Raw genomic sequence first — 20,912 nt, 5'->3', positions numbered from 1 at the left:
ATATCTAGCCGTGTACGCCTTGAGGTTACGGTTGCCCTGATGGTGCGATGCACCTGGCATCAGCAAACGCTGCTGCCGGGCAGCCTCGTGCATCTCCAGCCATTCTTGCGAGCACCACCGGTCCACTATCATTACCATGCGATACGCAAAGCAGAGTCTTGTATGCCACACCTTGCTATACGTCCTGCAAACTGAGGTGGGTGGCACAAGTGGTCCGGTGGCGGAATCCGGCGATGGGAACTAGGTGGCGGTGCTCGGTCCTGCAAAAAAGAATAACATGTGTGAAATTATAATCAATGATTTGTTACTATTAGTCATCTCAATAAAAAGCATTAAACTAGTGTTGTATGCCTCAGATATGTTTTGTTTCATTTGATCTTGAACTTGCAGCATAATAAATCATGTCAACAAAAGAGGATCATGATATACATGAAACCATGTGACACACCCAGCCCAATCATATCAACACAAAGGTGAGTTGCTTTGGGCATGGATTTGTCACATGGTTTGATGACAATCATGAGCATGATGACTACATGACACAATTAATGCAGCCACAAGCACAAGATCATAATATGTTACCAAGTCCAAATCTAGGTAATAATTTATATCATCACGGGCAATGAGATTATGTAATCTACTACGAACATGAGAAGGAGCGACGGCCTTTTGCACGTGCTCACCTAGGGCTCGATGGCGGTCGAGGCGGTTGGCCGTGAAGTAGTGGACATCGGCATGCCGAGCGTGGGTGGCGGCCAGCTTATCCGGCAGCCATGGCGACGTGCAGGGTAACGGAGGTGGCGTCGCAACCCCGCCCGTGCGCCGGCGAGCTCGGGGTGGCGTCGGCGACGGCGTGTCCAGCATGGGCGCGGGCGTCGGCGTCGGTGTCGGCGGGCGTGGCCGTTTGTGCGCGGGCCGAGTGCGGGAGGCGGGGTGGCGAGCCCGCGGGCGTGTGGGCGCGGCGAGCGTGGCATCGGGGAGCGAGCGTGGGCACGGGGGAGCGCGGGCGCGAGCGCGAGCTTGGCCGGAGGCGTTGGCGTGGGCGCGAGCAGGGGTGGCAGGGTGGCGTGGGCGCGAGCGGGAGGTAGGTGACGGGCTGCGTGTGTGTGTCTGATTGTGTGTGGCGTGTGTGTGTGATTGTGTGTGGCATGTGTGAGGCTCAAAGGGGATAAGGGGCGGGCGCTTTTCCATGTGCCCCGCGATCCGGCACACGGCAAAGAAGTGGGCGCGGGGCAGCGGTGGGACCGGCGAGCGCAAGCGGCGCACGTGGCCAGCGGTTTGGCGAAGCGTGGACGCGGCGGCCTGGGCGCGAGGCATGGACGCAGCGGCCTGGCGGCGAGCGTCGCCGGTGGCGGCTTCGGCCAGCTTTGCCGTGTGCCCCGCGCTACCGTGTGCCTGATCATGTGGCACCCGGCAAATACATTTTCTGTTTTATAATTATATGGAACTGAACCACATCTTATCAAAATAAAATTAATTGAAAACACTTTAGATATCTTGCACATCTCAATCAGCATTTTTTGTTTGATTATTATATTGAAAAAAATCATTATTTTATGCACATATAGCTAAAATTCAATGTATACCACATGATATTATTTAATTGCAAAAAAAATAAAAATTATCAAACAAAACCGAAAAATAGCCAAACTTTGGCATGAATGATCCTAAGATATTTATTGCATGTACAAAAAGTTTTGAAGTCAACATCCAATTTGATCAACACTTTGACTTCCAAATTCAACGGCTTCTTCTCAACTCTATAGATCTTTTCTGGATGTACTTCGATTTATAAGGAGTACAGGTGAAAACTTGTTCGAAACCTTTTCAAATTTTTACCATGGCATCCAAGTATGAAATCATAATATCATGACAAATCTTATATTTTTTAGACTACGTTTGTTTTTTTTATAAAATTTTAAAACTATTGGGCCACATGTACCAGGGCATGTTTCATGAGCAAGAATTTCGAATTTTCCATCCTTTTTTTGTATATGGTCTCACATGGGATCTCAGGATGTTAATATAATTTTTTTGCTTCATTATTACTCTATGTAAAAGTATTGCAATTCAAACTTCACTTATTCTATGAAATTCATTTCATTGAAATAAAAAAGTTAAATATAGCAAAAGGATCGAGAAAAATACCAAAATCTAATTTAAAGTGACACATACAATAACAAGTTACCCATAAAAGTTGCAATGGCGGAATCAAGTTTTTTTAACAAAAAATTGCCGTGTGCCTCATGTTTGCCGTGTGTTACAACTGTGGCACACGGCAAACTTTGAATTTTGCCGTGTGTTTTTATTTTTGCCGTGTGTTCATCGGGTGCGCGCACGGCATACGGGCATGTTTGCCGTGTGTGTATCATTTACCGTGTGTCAGGAAGGCAGGCACACAGCAAACATGGGCTTTGCCGTGTGTTGGGTCCTTTGCCGTGTGTTGCTTTTTCGGCATACGGCAAATGCTACGTTTGCCGTGTGCCCGATATGTGGCACACGGCAAAGCTTCCGGCACACGGCAACCAGCGGGTTTCCGGTAGTGATAGCACCAGCAGCAGATGATCATCAGGACGCGCTAGGTGGGCCAGGTGGAAGGCTTTCTTCACTCTCTACTTCTAGTCTTCCATTGATATAGCATTTCGCAGAAGTATTGTCCCACAAAATACTGCAAAGTTGTATGTATCCATGGCCACTTTGTGAAACCCAAGCAGGCAACTGAATTCGGACTGTCTTTAGGTTGGGTGCAGATGCGAATAACACCTCTAGGACGTCAAGATCGTGATCAATTAGATGGAAGCGTTCAACTTGGATCTCTTCAAGGTTAGGCAGCGAGAAATCTTCATTTGTCCAGACATCAGGATCGTAATCCAAATATCGTCTGGGTACCCAAACACGATCCTAGACAAGTGTTAATGTATGCTGCATTAGCTTATTAGCTTCTGATGATGATGCATATGGTTCATATTTATTTGAGGAAGTGTATATAGACACACACACACCATGGTCTGAGGTAGAACCAACTCAAGCCTCTGTATTGCATTCTTCACTGCCTTGAGCGAATCAAAGACAACTGCCCCAAAGTCATGCCACATGGATCGGATTTCCAGCTTAAAGACTGAGAAGTTGCTCACTGGAAGGCCTGCTATTTCTTCCGCAAAGCTCCGGCTAGCACCATCATAACTAGCCTGCTAGTAATAATACAAACACTTCTATTACTATTGCTCAAATATAAATTATTAATAACAGAAAATTAAATGATCGTTGTAGCTTAATTAATTAATTTTAAAGCTGGAAATAAATTGAATAAAATTGTGCAGAGATAGATCGAGATCACAGAAGGCGCACGCACATTGAAGACGACCAACAGTGAGAGGACGCGAACACGGACAGGAGGATCGAACCGCCCACCATTTCTCCTGCTGCGGCGCCACTCCATCGCCGTGGCCAAATCCATGACGTGCAGCTGGCTGTCGGCCAATCCAACGGCACGAGACGCAATGGCGAAGTACGTGAATGAAGGAGAGCGTCTCCACCATGGGCGCCGGCGCCGAGAAGGACGCCATCATTTCCACGCCCCCGTAGGTCCGCAGCCTGAACTCCCTGAGCATGGGGGCGGCGATGTCGACGCGCCGCGGCGCGGCGTCGCCGTCGGCGTCGTCGCGGTGGGGCATGCCGTTGAGCGCGAGCTCCTGGAGAGACGGCGAGTGGACCTCGACGGCGTGCTGCATCCAGAAGCAGTCCATGTGGAGGACGTGCAGGCGCGGGCAGCGGGGGAGGAACTCGGCGGGGTCGACGCAGCAGAGCGAGAGGGCGAGGCGCTCGAGCCTGGCGAAGGTGCCGGCGGGGGGCAGGGCGAAGCTGCGGTTCCAGATCCGGAGGTGGATGGAGGTGGCCCTCGCGAAGCAGAACAGCTGGAAGGGGACGCCGCCGAGGTAGTGGTCCAAGCCGGTCACCTTGAAGACGAGCACCTCCGGGTTGTGCTCCTCGGCGGCGCGGAGCAGCGAGGACAGCTGCGAGGCCGGGAGCGGCCGGTTCAGCCTGGAGATGTCGATCTCGAGGCGGCGGAGGTTGGGGTGCCTGGCCCTGGCGAGCAGGCCGGCGAGCGTGTCCGGGTTGACGCGGCGGAACACCAGCACGTCGAGCTCGGTCCAGAGCGGGCGCCACCGCCGGGCGACGGCGCTTGTGCGCGCAGCCTCGGCCGTGGATCCGAGGCTCGCGAGCACGAGGAGGAGGAGCGCGTCGGGGAGGGCGCTGAGCCGGTCCTCGCCCCCGCGGCCGCGACGACGCGCGGGTCCTTGCCACGGGCGGAGGCGGCGGCCCTACCGGAGCTACATCTCCATGGATGTGGATCCCGACACGAGGCTGCTGAGGCGCTGATGATGAGTAGTAGTGTCGTTTGGGCCTAGAGAGAGAGAGAGAGAGAGAGAGAGAGAGAGAGAGCGTTTGTTTCGGAGGCGGCTAGGGCACGCGAACCGAGAGTTGTGGTGTCTGCTGTGGGCAGTGGGGGGCTGCGGAGTGGAAAGTGGAAACTGCAGCTAGGTCACGGTCTGGTCAGTTCGGAGACTCGCTTGTTGTGAACCCAACCAAACCCTGATGCTGATGCCACCGCTGTCACACCCGGTTTTAAAGACAAAACCGAATGCATAACTATATGTATGTCAGGATCAAGTTTCATATATATAGTGACATTATAAGTGAATAATCAGTAACAGTATCACGTAAAAACAACAATTAAAATATTATCAGAGTTATACAACTTATCCTGGAAACGGAGACTCCAAACTTCACAGGCAATCGACTGAGGATTGCGTACGCCTAGAATTCAGCAACATCTTCAACAGACTTCATACATCTTTCCTTCTGAGCAGCAGTAAGCAAGGGTGAGTACACTTATGGTTGGTACTCAGCAAGGCCACAAGAAATAACCAGAAAGTGATTTAAATCCATCTTTAAGTTTATTAATCATGTGAGGGGCCAAGCCGCTCTTGACCATGAGCACGGCTAACCGGTTAGTTTTAACTCTGGAGAGGTTGTACACTTTCACCACAATTCGCGTAAAAGTTCCGAAGAACTTTGAACCCAACCACGCATATGTGCTGATCAGGCACAATACCACACTTCCGAGGTGTGATTGCATAGGAACGCTACGAGGCCTTTACAAAGATTTCCTAACCCGTGACAATCCGCTAAAGTTTCAAGCCAAAGCGGTCATAACACTGTCCTAATGAGGTGGTACCTTGCCAAAGGACCATTAAACAATACCAATTGCCCCAAGAGGACCGAGCTATACCCCGTCGATGCATCCCCTCTTGCCCTTTCGGTAAGATTGTCACAAGCTAGAGTTTCTAATTAATCAGCCAAGACCAGAGCCATATAGTATTGTGGTTGTACGGTTTTCTTGGGTGGTTCTCCATGTTCCAATTAAATCATATCATCTTGTAAATAAAGCATAGATAGAAGTATGGTTAGGGTCACTTGCCTTTCTCCAACGAAAAGCTACTCTTACTGCTCTTTAGCTCTTGCTCGCATGGAAAACTTGATCTTCAATCCTCGAACATCGATTCTTCTACTCGGAACAATCTTCGGGCAAACATACAAAGCAAACAAGAAGATACATCTAAGAACAATACACCAAAACAAAAGAAAGGCTTAAAAAGAGCGTACTAAAGGATAGAGCTCGCTGCTACGGTTACGAGAGCGCAAGAAACACGGAAAACGGAACTAAAACGGCGATTCTATGGAATAAACGATGCTTCAGGGATCTAGTCGCGATTAACTATAGAGTTAAGAGCTAGCGGAAAAGATTTGCAAGACACTGAAAACTGTGCTCACAGAGGATAACAAGGTCATAAAGCTATCGCACACGTTGCAAGGATCACGTGAGTGCGAGAATCGATGAAAACGGAGTTAAAACGTAGAAGTTATGGCTAAAACAAGGTTCTAAAGACTTGTTTGCGATAGATTTAAACTTCCAGGGGCTAGCTCTAAAGAAACCAGTGACTAAAATGAAATTAAACCTTAAATGCAGGGGCTAACATGCAAAAACTCCAGCTCTGGACGACGGGTTTAAATTTATAAAAGTGTAAGGGCTAAAACAAAATAAACAGGGTTGGTTTATAAATACTTTTGAACTGGCATGGACTGCGGCTTGATTCCTAGAAAAGCCAGGGGCTCTTTTGCAAAACTGGATAGGGTTGACCAGTATTGACTTGGGTTAGATCTGATATGGACCGTTAGATCAAGATCTGACGGTTCTGGGCAAAGGGGGCAAACGGCGGCGGCGCTTGACTGGTGAAGGGCGGCGCGCGACGGCGGATCGCCGGCGTAAGGCCGGAATGGCCTTCCGGCTCTTGATTCGAACTGGGCTCGGGTCAGGGAACATGTGCGCAACACGGCAAAACGATCTAGAGAATTGGGTGCGCGAGTTGGAGGCCGGGCAAGGGCGCTCCACGGCGAGCGGCGGCTCGGACTACGACGGCGAGCTATCTCGCGCGAAGGGAAACAAGAGAGAGAGGAAACCGGGTCGGCGTCAAGCCCTACCTTGCCGGGAAGCTTCGGCGGTGGCTTGGGCGTCGAGGAGAGTAACGAAGCGGCGGCGCAAAGGCGGCAACCGAGCTCGACTCCGACAATGGCAGCTCGAACTAGGGTTTTGGCAAGCGGGGAGGCGGCGGCTTCGGTTCAGGGTCTAGGGGGTCCGTGTAGTCCTATTTATAGGGGTGGGGCCGGGGATCCTTGGCATGAGGGCCAAGGAAGGTGCGGGCGCGCGGGCGCCGGACTCGGAGCAGAGTCCTGCTCGGGCACGGCGGGGAAGAAGGCCCTGACTGGCGGGGCCCGCGCGACAGAGAGTGAGAGGGGAGAGGGGCGCCGGATTGGGCCAGAAGAAGGGAGTGGGCCGGCTGGGCTGCAGTGGAGGAGAAGAAGAAAGAAGAAGCTGGGCCGACAAGGAGTTTGGGCCACGGTAGAAAGAGAGAAAAAGAAAAATAAGACATGGGCCGGCTGGGCTGAAAAGGATAGGGAAAAAGAGAAAGGTTTTTTATTTTTGAAAATGATTCAAACACATTCAATTTAAATTCAAATTCAAAAGAATTCAAATTTAAGCTAAACACAAACAATAAAACAATGTAGTGCGGAAAAAAATGCAACACAAAAGAACAACCTTATTTAATTTGGAAAACAACCAAATGTTTATTTTCTTTTACACTAAATTCTCTGTGAACAAAATAAATATTGAGAAAATTTTAAAACTATGAGAAAATTGTTTATTTATTTTTAATTTTAATCACATCCTGAAATCCAAAAATTTCAGGATGTGACAACCGCTGACGTCAACCGGTCAGGAAATGCTTTTGCGAGAAAGGGCGCCGTACCCACTTGTGATCGGACGAATATCAGCCGATCGATTTTTTTTTTGCTAAAAGTTATTACTTTCGTGATTACAACACAAATCGATCACCACTCTCTTTTTTTTTTGAGGGATCACCACTCTCTGGATTAACCCTTACGTGCGTGGAGTATAACTCAAACAAGTAAGGGCGCGTTTGGTTCCCTGGCTTAGGCCTGAACAGGCTTGCATAATGCAGCCTCATGGCGTTTGGTTGCCTGCCCAGGCACCTAAGTCAGGCTTACTTTATGCTGTGAGGCGTACTAGCTAAGCCAGGCTTGTACAAGCCAACGGTGACACATGTGAGCAAATCGCCTCACCACCACTGTGGCGGAGGGTCACCTACGGCCGGGAAAGCTCTCCAGCGAGACCGCGCCACAACCACGCACGGCGGCGGAGGGGTCACCCGCAGCCCGGGAAGCTCCCCATCACCTCATGTGCTTCCACCACCCAACTCCTTCCCTCGCTTGCCGCGGCGGCGGGACATGTCGGCGTAGCGTTCGTGTGGCCAGGCAGCTCTCTCCCTAGTCGTCGGCGCGCCAGCGCACCCCATGGCTGACGGAGCGGCCGGGTCGGCTTCCCTGCGGGGCAGCGCCACCCCCGCGGCCGGGGTGACGACCACTGCTGGCCGGCGGAGCGGCCGCGCGCGGCCAGGGCAGCTCCCCCGCCGTGCACTCCTGCTTGCGCATATGCTCAGACCAACATGGCTGGCAAGTGGAGGTGACTGGTGGATTTTATTGTGGCGTACTGCTCGGCTTGTGCTCAAGCAAGGAGGCGAGGAAGGACCAGATGGAAGATGGTGAAGCTCTTGTCACAAGTAACGGCGACTAAACAATGAAACAAGTAAGATCAATCACAACGGAGACACACGATTTTACGTGGAAAACCCCTCCAATGCGAAGGGGAAAAACCACGGGCGCCAGCCAACAACACTTCTCACTATTATCAAGAGTTTGGATTACAACGCCGTATGGCGGCTTACAAGGGAGTAATGGAGTAAACCCTAATCGAGGGTATATGTACTGAACCGTTGGCTTTGCTCGGGCCTCCACTTTGCTACAGCAGAAGTCGGCCCGCCCAATATGAATTTGGAACATATCCAACAGCTCTTGTGCTTGGATTGGAAGAGGAGCAACACATGATCGAGAACAAAGAGGGGGAGAAGCTCAAGCTGCGTGGATTGGAGGAAATTCAGAAGGGGGAAATAGCTGCGCTTTGCCTATTGGAGAGGTGACCAAACGGAAAGAGAGAAGCAGAGACGAGAGTCACAAGATGCAGCGCTGGGGGCTGCTGATTGCTAGCTTGCTTGGTAGGGGCTGCTGCTGCAAGCTTCTCGGAGGTGACAGCGAGAGCTGTTCCCGCTAGCTTGCTGCGATGAGTGGCACCATGCTTGGCAGCGTACATGGCCACACGCATAGGAGATCTCAGAGCTAGATTCACCATGTACAGGGAGGTTCATGAGCTCTTGACAAGGAAGGGATTCGCGTGCGGCGGAGCTCAATTTGCCGTCGAATCTCTCCACGCCATGTCCGACGCGAGGATGGGCGAGGAAGAGAGATGGTAAGTTCACCTATGTCCAATACAAGATTATCCTACCAATTTCTACAGGCAACCAAACACAAGCTAGACTATCCAAACTGGAACCGGTTCCTCTGCAGTACTGCAGAGGGACTCGGTGCCACTGACCTGCGGGCCCCATGGTTCAGGGGGCCACAGGTCAGTGGGAGAGTCTCCCTGCAGTACTGCAGAGGAGACTCATCCATCCAAACTATCAGTAGCCATCCAAACCAAACACAGCTGAATGTACTGGTTAAGCCTGGTGAAGTCTAGCCTGGCTTAGTTTTCTAGCCAGACTAGAGCTAACCAACTAACCAAACAGACCCTAAGTGGCTTGGAGAATGAGAGTGGCACTAGCAGTGCAGCTTTGCCACGGCCAAGGTAGGGAGTGCTGCCCTGGCGACATACATAAGACCAAGCAATGGACTAGGAGAATTTTCTTCTTTGTCGAGTAAATTCGAGTATTTCTAGGATTCAATATGAAATAATTAAATTCAGTATTATGATCATATGTTTCCAGTGAAATTGAGTGGGGCTAGTGCAGTTTTCATAAGGTCAAATAATAATTTTCTACCGTACCTGCAGTAAGTGATTAATCAATCATTTTCTCTATCGGTTCAAAGTGTTGGCAGAATTTACACAACGGCGAGGAACAATTTTATACAACTACCATAAAAACATTTATATATAAATGAGAACCTAGTTTTGTTACATATCATATTAATTAGGCACCATGAAACTTAATGTTCTTTGACCCGTATATATGGTACCTCAACCGATGCGGGATAAATTGTATTTTTGTAGTTTTTTTATGAAAGCTTACTTTTCACTATTGTAGAGAAACTTTGTGGCAAATAATAAGACTTTAATCTTTAGTTTTCATGACCCCAGAAACAGGCTTCTGGGGTCATGAAAACTCTATCGGCGCTATCGTCAATAATGTGTTTTCAAGCGTATCCCAATCTCAATTCTCAAATGTGACCTATAGGTGAATGGATATGCTTCATCCTCCTATGTCCTTTTTTTTTCACTCAACCACCATCTCCCTTTGAAACCATGAAATATCAAGAAAAACCTCAATCCACTGTGCCACACGGTCATCTGCCTCCACATTTTGCCCATAGGCTAAATCTCTTCTCATCAATCCCCAGCAGCTGTCGATCATATCAATAATGGACGAGGGACCATCTTATGTGAGGAGATGACCACAAAACTATAGTATGGGAGTCGGCGTTAGATTTACATATGCTTCTGATTGAGAAGAGGGTCGATGATGGATCTATGATTTGGGGGACACGAGCACAGTGTTAGTACCGGCCCAGAAGCAGCTAGCTAGAAATGAATTTTAAGGGGGCACACAATAGAGCATGGTGTTATTACCTATTATTACTATGTTAGAGTAACTCCAACCGTCTAGGTAAATTGATTTGGCTGGGTAAATTTGAATAAGTTGGAGTAAAAACCCCTTCCACGCAACAGACTTTTCTTTTTTTTACTCCCTCGCTATCACGCTCGATATCTCTCCCCCTCAGCTTGCTTTTTTCCGGAGCGTTGGTGCCTTGCCATCTGCTCCTCCTCCCCCCTCCCCAGCTCCCACATCATCTCCCGTGCCAAATGAGGCCGCCTGTGCCGTTGCCGCCCCTTCACGCGGTCTCCTGCTCCCTCACGCCGGCGCAGCCCCCTCTTGCGATGGATGCATGCAGTGATGGGTGGAACATGGCACGAGCATGACAGGAGGCTTTAGGCTTGATCGATGATGAATGCAGTGATGGATGGAGCACGGTAGGAGCACGATAGGAATCTTCATGCTTGATGGATGGGGGTCTCGATGGATCGGAGGACAGGGCGGCGATGTATCTGTGGAGGAGGTGATCGGCGTTGCTTTGGGGGGGGGGTGATACGAAGGTTTTGAATATGGGAGTAAGGTATACCTAGTCTGTTGGTTTCTCACCATTTAGGAGGCTCTCTTTTTTTTACAGGATTGGAAAAATTCCAAATTTAGCTAGGAGGATAGCTACTCTCTTGGAGTTGTGTGCCCCATCACTTTTACCGCGTCACTTAATGACCCGCTTTCACATATATACTTATGAAGACTAATCAACTGTGACTATATACATAATAAATGGTTTTACTCCATTGATCAGTTCAGTTTCAAATAAGAGACAAATTACTACACTTCCAAACTGCATTATCCAGAGTGGCGTTCAAGCTCGGAAGGATATATAGCTTACATTAATAAATTTTCATTTGATGAAGTTTTCAATTTATGCCCATCAAACCTTGTTTCTAGAGAATTAAAACATGATGAAATTACTTCTACTTAATGTGGCAAAAGAAAATAAAACAACAACATAATGAGTAGGAAAATTAATTTTTATGGTCTGAACCAAAAGTTAATGATAGTTGTAATAAGCACGGACACTGAAAAAAAGGATTAGCAGAAGCATTAATTCTGAAACATGTTATCTATATTGAATATTTTGCCCCTCATCATAAGTATCCTTACCTGTTAAATGACGACTATAGCGAATTGACTTGTTCCTTGATGTAGTACGTGCTTCCATACAATAATGGCATGTTCACAGGCCCTTGTGGTTCGAATGCCATTCAGGTGAGAGTAGTTATGATACAGTCGTCAGAAACGAAGGATTAAAGGAAACCATCATTTAAATGTTCAGTTTTGCTCCTTGTCAACTGATTGATTTTCCACTTATCCGTCAATCAACTTGCTGGCACATCCGATTGAAAATGGATGGGCGAGATTGCTTTGTGTGCAAATTATCCTACCAGGCCCGCTTTTGGTACGTTTGACGCCTGTTAATGCTTAGCGGGTCGGGTTCAATTTTGGTGGAGACCCATCCTCTGTTCTGTTTGTTTGGCCTTCTCGTTTTTATCCCCATCGAAAGGATAGAGGTGGGAGGCGCAGGTGGCAGACAGCTCGCGGCGATTTCTGGTGATTTTTGTTCCTCTCCTCACCAGATCGAGGGAACTGAGGCGAGAGGGACAGTGAATCGGTGCCGGGCGTGTGCTCATCGACGGCGGCAACACCAGCGATACGGCATTTTATTGGTGAATCTCCACACCCATCGAACCTACCAGATGTGATTTCCCCCTTGGTTTTCTCATTTGTGGGTGTTTTCTGATCCTCCTTGTGTGTTTCAAGCCGATGTGGGTGTTGTCTGAGTCTCCTGTGTGCGATTCAAGTCGATTTAGCTTCTGTTTTGCTGTTATTTTGTTTTAGGGTTCCATTTTGGGGCTGGGTGGAAGGGGCTGGTGCCTTGGAGTCATCCTATGCAGATTCGGTAGTGGATTGCGAGGGGGTTGGAGATCCGATGTTGGAACTAGAGCCGGAGGGGACATGATGCGCTGCACCGAGGCACATCAATTTTCCCTTGACATGGTGCCGCTCTGTGTTCTCTGGATTTGTAGCGTAGGCAGGCTGGCTCTGGGAGCCTCCATCAGATGCACAGCATAGGCTGCCAGCTTCCAACCTTCCATGCGCCAGCTACTCTCATCATCCTTGATCCTCCCCTCCCTCAGTAGCTACTACAGGCTAGCAGGCTTTTGTGCCGTGTTTGTTAGACTATTTTTGTGTTCAAATTCCCCACATACCTCTTCCATTTCTAGTTCACAATTTGATAAAAGAGTTTCATGTCATTGTAAATTTGTGTATGTGGTTGCCGAAATTTAGTGAGGAGAGCTGCTATATGTCTGTCTATCTTTTCATCTTTCAAAATATTGTCAGCTTGAATATTTAAGTTAACAATGAGAAAAAAAAATCCTTCATGTTGAAGTCAACTCGGCTAGTAAGAGTGGTCCTCTCGGACCTGTGCTTTCCGCAGCCATCCATCCTGCTGCGACATTTTTGGCTCTTAATATATTGAGCAGCTGTGCATGTCCTCAGCAGCTGAGGATTTTGGGAACTATGGGGCAAGTTGCTGCAGTTCCTGGGTGGTGTTTTGCCATGCAATGTGAGAGCTAGCCTTCTTATTGATGGATACTCCCGCTCTCTCGTTTGTTTTATCTGCTTGTATATGCACTTTTCTGAATTTTCACTTACATTTCATGCCTTTAAGATTTTGAGAATGCCATGTCGTAATGCTTATTTAATGTAAACTGATGAATCCTAGAATATCTTTTGTTGGTTCCTTGTTATTTGCATGTCGTAATGCTTGTTCCTTGTTCAAATGTTACCACAAATTTACAAAGTCTTTTTGTAATTTCACTCGGTATGAACTATAGTTTATTTCATTTGACCCATATCTACTACTTTCTGTATACCATCACCAAATGTATTTTGTGAAATAGGAAGAGAGGGGTTTTAATGAGACACTTAACATGTCCATCACTAGGATATTAACTCTGAAAATTTTAGAAATGCTCTTAGTATTGGGTGTGTTAAAGACTTCAATTAATCTTAGTTTACTGACTAGCAAGAACGCATCACTATTCCATTCTTTTAATGATTTGCATGTTGTCAAATTTATTCATGTGTGTTCCTCTCAGTTCGCATCCTCCTAGGATTTTTGCATTCTTCCCATGGAACATGTTTTTTTTTTTGAATCACTATCTAGTAGAAAAGCATCTCTGTAGTACCTGTTTTGCAGCAATATTTCTGGTCTGGTTTAGCTATCATTTAGATGCTTTGCCTTCAGTGCTCCAAAAATATCACCACTTAAACTGTTTCAGAAGTTACCAAATGTTTTTAGAGTTTCAGCTTTTTTTTCAGAATGGTTGATCTATTGGTTGTTTGAGACTAACCCTCCACCTTAGATTGGGGCAAAGGACTTACAACTTTCTGATTGGTTCCTATGTTCTAGAACCCAAAAAATTCAGAATTATACTTTTGTTTTATTCCTATGATACTCCCTTGTGCTTTTTTTTGTCCCTGTGATTGTAATGTTATGGCTGCATTTTTTCTAAATGCTTAGAGTTTTAGTTGTTTCATAATAGTTCATGGTTTCAGGAAATAAAGGAATTTCAAGAGATACGAGCCGAGCTCTAGTTTTTTGTTTACCTGCTCAAGCAGTCATCTCTGAGCTCTATTCCAAATGCTTTGTGTTCCTCATTTTTTTTGTTTACTGTATTCAGACAATGCCACCAGGATAGGGGAGTGGCTGTCATGATCCAGAAGATGATCATGAAATGGTTGAATCAGCTAGCGACAGGGAGGATGATACTTTTGGTGGCACTGCACACAAAGAAGTGCATGGGCAGCGTGAGCTACAAACGAATATTGAAGCACTAGATGATGATACACTTTTTGCCATTGTTAAGAAAATAGTAAGTATTTCTTCATGTTTATTTCTTATATTTTATTTTGGAAGGGTCCCTTCGTTGTTTTTCAATTCTTTTGAAGTTAATATATGTACTAAAATTATGTACTTATCGATCATGTTATTGTGTGGATTTGTCACAAAGCTCTTATCTAGCCTTTTCCTATTTTTAGGTTTGTGTTGGAGTCAGGAAGATAATATCCTCTGCAAATGCACCTATTGATGGCATCAACACGGTCCCCAATGGCGCTGGTGGTTGTGGCATATCAGGTCGTGGCTCTGGTCGTCTTGCTCCAAAAAAGACAATCACCAAGCTAAATGTTTCTTTCTTTTCGGAAGTCATTCAGTCATTGAACCCAGACAAACGAACAATTATACAATCCTATGGATTTGGCTCACTTCTGCTCTTCGACAAGTGTTCCATACCACTCCCCTTCGCTCGCTGGATAGTGGATCATGTGGCAGTCAGTAGCTCAAGCATTGTTGTCAACAACAGATCTATCCCCTTGAACCCTCAGATAATCCATGATGTTTTAGGAATCCCCATTGGTGGCCAGATAATTAGGAAAGCTGATCCCGAGAGCGGCAAGGGTGAATTCCTGAATTCAATGACTCTGACAACTTTTCCATCAGCTAAGGCTTTCGGTGACAATTTGTCAAAGGAAAACATTTCAGAAGATGATCTTGTGCGCAGTTTTCTCATAGTTGCTCTTGTTACATTTCTATGCCCAAACTCAACGACACACCCCAGCACTGAGTACCTTCAGCCCTTGGTGGATGTAAAGAAAGCAAATGAGTGGGATTGGAGTGAGTTTGTCCACTACTGGTTGCTAAAACAGATCAAGGAGTATAATGGACTTATGAAGAATGTGGATCATTCCTCCATCATCATGTGTGGATGCTTGTACACTATTTGTGTGAGTATATTTTGTTATTACTTTCTCTGCATATATCATGTTATGTTTCTTGCAATTTATTTTTTTCCTTTTTTCTATGAAATAGCTTCCTGGTGACTTGCTTTAATTTAGTTTTACTCAATGATCTTTTCTATTTTTATTGTGTACAGGTTGTCTATCTTGATTTCTTAAATCTTGATCATCAACAATTACCATCCACTTTGCCAAGGCTTGTTGAGTGGAAAGGAGACATGATCGAGGAGAAGGCTAAGCTTGACTCTGTACAAGGGCATATATATGGAAAACATCCTATAAGACTTGCTTAGTTCAATTTATTGCTGCTTACATTAGCACCAAATATTTTTGAAAATAATTTTAATCTATATAATGTTAAATTTTTTTCTCACAACAGATACTACCACTGAAGTTAACCTGTTATCATAAGAGGACCAGCGCACAGATCCAATCCCCTACATGTGTTATTGATGGTTCTATGTTCAAGAAGTCTTTGACTAAATGTGTTGAAGGAAATATGTCTCATAAGGTTAGTTTAATTTTTTCTATTCACTTTTGTTGTTCCGTAATTGCATAATATATGCATATCCCTTTTTTCCATTGGTATGTGTGCTGGGTCTTTTCGGCTATGCGGTAATTAATCGGATGAAATTTTTTTAGCAGTTTTATTATTACGTGACCTGAACATTTTTCTAATGTGTTTTTCCCATTATCACCTAGAAAGATACCTAATCACTTATGGTATGTTTCTTTCTAGGTTTTGGATGATCTTACTGACCTGAACTTTTTTTAATGTGTTTTCTTTCCCATTATCACCTATAAAGATGCCTAATCACCTATGATATGTTTTTTCATAGATATTGGATGATCTTACCGCTTTGTACACAAAGCATGCAAATGCACCAACAGATTTTGCCGCAGAAAATGCTCAAAATATCATTCTAGATGTGATGAGTTACTTCTACCAGCATGCTGGTGCAAAAGAGAGGCCCAAGTGCAACAATGAGTGCTGTAGAGTTGTTTTTGACAATGACCCTGCACATGCTGTACATTCAAGTGGGGACCAGGTCAAGAGTAGTTTGCATGAGAACAATGACATTATGGATCGTGAGATTCGCACCAACATCCACATGGATTAGAGTCCGTAGTATGTGCACACACAATATTCCGTCCTTCTGGAAGCGCCCACATATACAAATGTAGTTTTCTTGACTCAGATCTACTAGAACCAGGTACTTTCTTGGCCTAATTTCTCTTTTTGCATGCTCCTCAGATTTATAAATCATGTAAACCTTGCCCTTTTCAACTTCATTTGCTTGGTATCTACCTGTTGCTTTGATCAACTGCTGAAATTGGTAGAATATTTGGGTGTTGTACAAGTCCCTTGCTTGTTTTTCAAAAGCATATGTAGGGTGCAGCAACACTACTTCTTATGCCTTGTTCTTATCTCTTAGATTTCCTTTTTCATCCATGTTTTTTTATAATCCTATCATACTCATGTACAAATAAGATCAAGCTAGACGTCGGTCCAACATTATCCTTAAATATTGCATTTGTACCCTCACTTCAAGAAGTAGAGCATATAAACGGGAAGAACTTGTCCTTGAAGTAAACTAGAACAAACATTTCCCTGTTTTGATACATTGCATTCAAATACTTCAAATGATGTACTTTGTGTTTATGTACCATGTAACTCCACAACCTCTCAAATTCCTACTTTGTTAGGCAATTATAAACAATGTCATAGAAATCCATAGCAAACTTTGGATTTCCAGATAAAGTTGTTCCCAAAAGAATTTCTGCTTTAGACATAATGTGGAAAAGGCAGTTCATATGTGTTGCATCTGGAAATTCTTGTTCAATTGCTGCTCTCATCGCTCCATCTTGATCCGTAACTATTGATATTGGGGCTTTTCCACTCATGCACGCACGAAAGGTGCTAAACAAACACCTGAAGGTCTGTATTGTTTCGTCGCTAAGGACTGCACCAGCAAAGAGTAAGTTATCTCCATGCCCATTTATTCCCACAAATGGTGCAAATTTCAAGTTGTATCTGTTCGTTTGGTATGTTGTGTCAAATCTTACAACATCTCCATATTCCTCATAACAAGATCTGCTTACACCGTAGGACCAGAATATGTTTCGCACTTTGTTGTCTTCATCAGCATCGAAAGAAAAGAAGAACATAGGATCTTCAGCATGCTTCTCTTTTAGGAACTTCACAACTTGAGTAATGTCAGTCTGACCCCCCCCCTCTCTCATCACTCTTGTTCTATAATTGCTTATATCTTTCTTGATCAAGTTTGTGAATTGCATACCACCCCTCAAGAATGATATAAATGCCAATATTTTCCTATTTGGCACATTAACATTTGTAAATGTCCTTATCATAGCTTTTTCTTGATCTGTTAAATATCTGTGTGACCTCAACAATTTTGATAGGGCAGGTGCAAGCAAATTGTGGTTATGCTCAAGATTGAGCCTAGTAACTATCCACACATCGCCCCTTTTTGTTATCACCATCTCTGGCGGACAATTTGTCTTGTCAACAATATCACATCTCCTCTTCCTTGCTGCTGGAACAGGTGCTGCTTCATCTGTGGTGATAGGTACTTGCTTCCTTTTTCTTGATATTTTGCTTAATTGCACCCCAGATTTATGTTGCTTCAAGGTCTGTTCATCTTGTCTTGCATCATTATGTCGAATTGCACCCCCCCCCCCCCCCCCCCCCGCTAACACTTGAAAATTCTCCTTGTCACCTCTCCAAGTGTAGCTTTTTGTCTTGATTTGTATGTACCATTTTTAACAGTAGAGAACCCCACAATCAAGGCATAACTATTGTAGAATTTAAAAGCTTCTTCTGGTGTTTCAAACTGCGTGTCAATGCACGGGACATGCTTCTTCTCCTCTTTTTGACTGAGCAATATAGCTGCTTCCACACTTTCATTTTGCCTAAAGATTTCAATATCTTCCTCTGTAATGTCATGTTTTTCATTGATTTCAGCATGAGGACCCACACCATTTTGTTCATTTATTACAGGCACATCAACATTCTCAGAAGCAATTGATATGCAAGGTTGTACACCCACATGTGCATCAACATTCTCAGAAGCAATTGATATGCAAGGTGCTACACCCAGAATGTCATGGTCTTCATACTGTACCTCTGCAAGTGTGTTCAGACCCTCACCTGGTTGTTCAATCTCTGCATCATGACACATAGGGGCCGAGTGCATATGATTTAGTAGCAGTTCATCATTCATTCGTTCTAGGTATTGCAAATTAGCATCTGTTGTATCTATGGCAATTTTTGTTACTGGAATTTGTTCTTCTGGTAATGCACCTTCATCAACCACAACTCGTATCTCATTCCTTCTTAATGGACCTGGACCAGTGCATCTGCTTTCTTTAGAAATTTGAACATTTGATTCTGCTTGTTCATTGGATGCAAAAATTGTCTCATTGATTTTCGATGGATCAGGATCTGTGCATCTGCTTGTTGTTATGTGAAGATCATGCTGCATAGCCAAAAGAAGGTTAGCACATAAGCTCTCAAAGCATATGACATAACCCACAATAATAATTGTCTTCTATTTTTTTCAAATCTTCATGTGTGCCTTTTTACCTCACGTAAGTTGTCAAATGCTGGATCAAAATCATCAGATGTCAGCATGTGCATCAAAGAGCCAACTGGAGCCTGCAGAAGAGGGGAAAAGGTAGACAAATACTTCATATACATCCTATATTTTAATGACAAAATGTCAAATCACTTTCTATTAATTTCCACCCCACCTCATATAACTTGTTGAGGTCAGTATGCTGATCCAAATATGTCTGATGCACCGAGCTTGAATTCTCTTGATATTGTAAATTAAGGTCTCTCTCAATCAACTGAGAAAAACACCCATTAGGAAACATTCGAAATATTTTTTTGTTCAATGTGCTTAGTACATAGTAGTTTGTAAAAAATCATGATATTTTTTCACTCACAAACCTGTGAACATTGTATTGAATTCCACATATCCATATATCTAGCATCACTCAGCAATTGAAAGCTTTTTCCAGATTGTTCCTGCATTATATTTTTTCAAGATTTCGTCACTTGTAAATATCTATAATGAATATGTAAAACATAGCAACTGGAGCACCTATTTTTTTCTCACATGTATGTTCTGTGGATTTGTGCATCCTGGATTGTCATCACGACCGAATGAGCCAGAAAAAAATGATGTTACCTGCCTCCAATCATTTCGTGGTATGTTGTTTGTCTGTATTTATTTTTTACAAGCACCAGTTCAAGAGTCTCTTACTAACCATAGTAGTATATAACTTGCGATATAGAGGCCGGGATATGATTATTCCTTTATTTAAAAAAACCATAGTAGTATATTCTAACCATATACTATCATATTTATTAATGATTCTCCCCCTCAACCCAATGCATACCTCAACATGTTGCTGACAAAATGGTGCTTCTTGAGAGTTTCTAATCTGTTCCATCATCAGCCCAGTGTAACTCTATTGCATAATCATGTTTGAGTTTGACATAAAAGCACCTGTTGCTACAGGAACATCATGTTCTTTTGGACCTCTACCCCAATTGTTTGCAGTGAAATTTCCCACCTAAAGCACAAAATTGGAACAACAATCAGCAGAACCAACAAAGGGGCGGCTGTCACCATGAGGCATCATTGTAAGTAAACAATCTAACATCTTAATTTCTAGATTCTAAAATGATTCCACATCTAGCACGCAAAATCTGAGGATCTTAATATATCTGTAACAGCTAACTAGAAATCAGTATGACTGCTCATCAAAGTACAAAATAGACAATGGTTTTGCAAGTCAAATATGCTATTTTCTTCATCTCAGAAAAAATGAACATCAACATCCCATACCATGTTTTCCATGTTCTTCAGATTTATGCCTAACTAAACTGACAAGAGTACCTAACCTTTTTGCAGATTCACTTTTTTAATTAATTGAGTTTGAGAAAGTGCCCCTGAGGTCACAAGTCATCAGCTGGAAGGAGGAACACCCAAGAGGATAACATGGGAGGTCGGGGAGAGAGGAACTGACATTGTCTGCCGATGCATCCTGCTCATATTCTTGTTGATCCCCCCAATGGATCTCCATCTGCTGCTTTCTCTTGCTTCTGGGAAGGTTTTCCTCCATGGTTTCACGGGGCTTACCCAGCAGATCTGTTTTTCCTTTTGTGTGTCTGGGGATGGAGGCAGATCTATGATATATCACATTTTTTGGCGGCTACCATACCATACACGGCCGCCTCTTTTTTCTGTGTAGTTATTAGATCAATTTTGTTAACCTATGTAATGGGCTAATGGTATAATTTTTTTTTGCGTGTTCTTGTATTGGGCCTCCAAAAAAGCTTCTATCGGGCTGGATTGTAAGCTGTGGTCGGTTAGGGGTATGGTGTATTCAGGGGGACATCAGGCAGAAAAGGCCCCCAGCAGACAACAGGCAAAAAAGGCCCCCAGCAGACTGGCAAAAGGCCCTCAACAGACAACATGATAGACAACAGGCAAAAGGCCCCCACCAGACAACATGAAAAGAAAAACCTCCAACATACAACAGGCTAAAAGGCCTCGAACGGAACAAAAGCCCACCAACTTATTAACCTGTCTGGAACAATAAAAGTGCGCCCGATATGCTTACTAACGGGTAACAAATAGTAAGAAGCGGGCCCGAATCAGGAAAGTGTGCTCAGGGGATGCCCAACGGTAGGATTATGAATCTACGGCCAAAACTGGTGATTGACATATA

At 44.7% G+C, this 20,912-nt stretch overlaps 2 protein-coding genes across 32 annotated transcripts; one reads left to right on the top strand and one right to left on the bottom strand.

Annotated features, from left to right (window-relative positions):
- Positions 1 to 760: 760 nt before the first annotated feature.
- Positions 761 to 12,562, bottom strand: LOC120700386 (putative F-box/LRR-repeat protein At5g02930). Its single transcript, XM_039984597.1, has 4 exons — positions 12,554 to 12,562; positions 3,513 to 4,322; positions 3,003 to 3,188; positions 761 to 1,096 (listed from the first exon to the last, which is right to left on the bottom strand). The coding sequence occupies exons 1-4, from the start codon at positions 12,560 to 12,562 to the stop codon at positions 761 to 763; spliced, it is 1,341 nt and encodes a 446-aa protein (XP_039840531.1).
- On the top strand, positions 11,790 to 20,500 carry LOC120697032. Of its 31 annotated transcripts, none has more exons than XM_039980146.1 (15): positions 11,790 to 12,010; positions 14,033 to 14,224; positions 14,391 to 15,134; positions 15,284 to 15,424; positions 15,526 to 15,657; positions 15,986 to 16,360; positions 17,065 to 17,125; positions 17,263 to 17,363; positions 17,576 to 17,737; positions 18,169 to 18,400; positions 18,610 to 18,664; positions 18,792 to 18,844; positions 19,348 to 19,383; positions 19,697 to 19,821; positions 20,093 to 20,496. In XM_039980146.1, the coding sequence occupies exons 2-6, from the start codon at positions 14,087 to 14,089 to the stop codon at positions 16,265 to 16,267; spliced, it is 1,437 nt and encodes a 478-aa protein (XP_039836080.1). In that variant the 5' UTR covers positions 11,790 to 12,010; positions 14,033 to 14,086; the 3' UTR covers positions 16,268 to 16,360; positions 17,065 to 17,125; positions 17,263 to 17,363; positions 17,576 to 17,737; positions 18,169 to 18,400; positions 18,610 to 18,664; positions 18,792 to 18,844; positions 19,348 to 19,383; positions 19,697 to 19,821; positions 20,093 to 20,496. The 31 variants fall into 31 exon arrangements, with proteins under 31 accessions (XP_039836080.1, XP_039836070.1, XP_039836058.1 ...); XM_039980136.1 differs by having other exon boundaries at positions 17,257 to 17,363; XM_039980124.1 differs by having other exon boundaries at positions 16,854 to 17,125; positions 17,257 to 17,363.
- The last annotated feature ends 412 nt before the right edge of the window (positions 20,501 to 20,912 follow it).

Source organism: Panicum virgatum, chromosome 3K (assembly GCF_016808335.1).
Source record: "Panicum virgatum strain AP13 chromosome 3K, P.virgatum_v5, whole genome shotgun sequence".
Lineage (NCBI taxonomy): Eukaryota > Viridiplantae > Streptophyta > Magnoliopsida > Poales > Poaceae > Panicum > Panicum virgatum.
Note: the sequence above shows the minus strand (reverse complement) of the source record. Positions and strands in the feature narration are given on the sequence as shown.

Coding starts and splice junctions, on each gene's coding strand:
- LOC120697032 (XM_039980154.1), top strand. CDS start 14,087: ATGGTTGAATCAGCTAGCGACAGGGAGGATGATACTTTTGGTGGCACT. Junction 14,225..14,390: donor TTGCCATTGTTAAGAAAATA/GTAAGTATTTCT, acceptor TCCTATTTTTAG/GTTTGTGTTGGAGTCAGGAA. Junction 15,658..15,985: donor AAGGAAATATGTCTCATAAG/GTTAGTTTAATT, acceptor GTTTTTTCATAG/ATATTGGATGATCTTACCGC.
- LOC120700386 (XM_039984597.1), bottom strand. Junction 3,189..3,512: donor AGACGCTCTCCTTCATTCAC/GTACTTCGCCAT, acceptor TATTACTAGCAG/GCTAGTTATGATGGTGCTAG. Junction 1,097..3,002: donor TGGTTCTACCTCAGACCATG/GTGTGTGTGTGT, acceptor ACACACACGCAG/CCCGTCACCTACCTCCCGCT.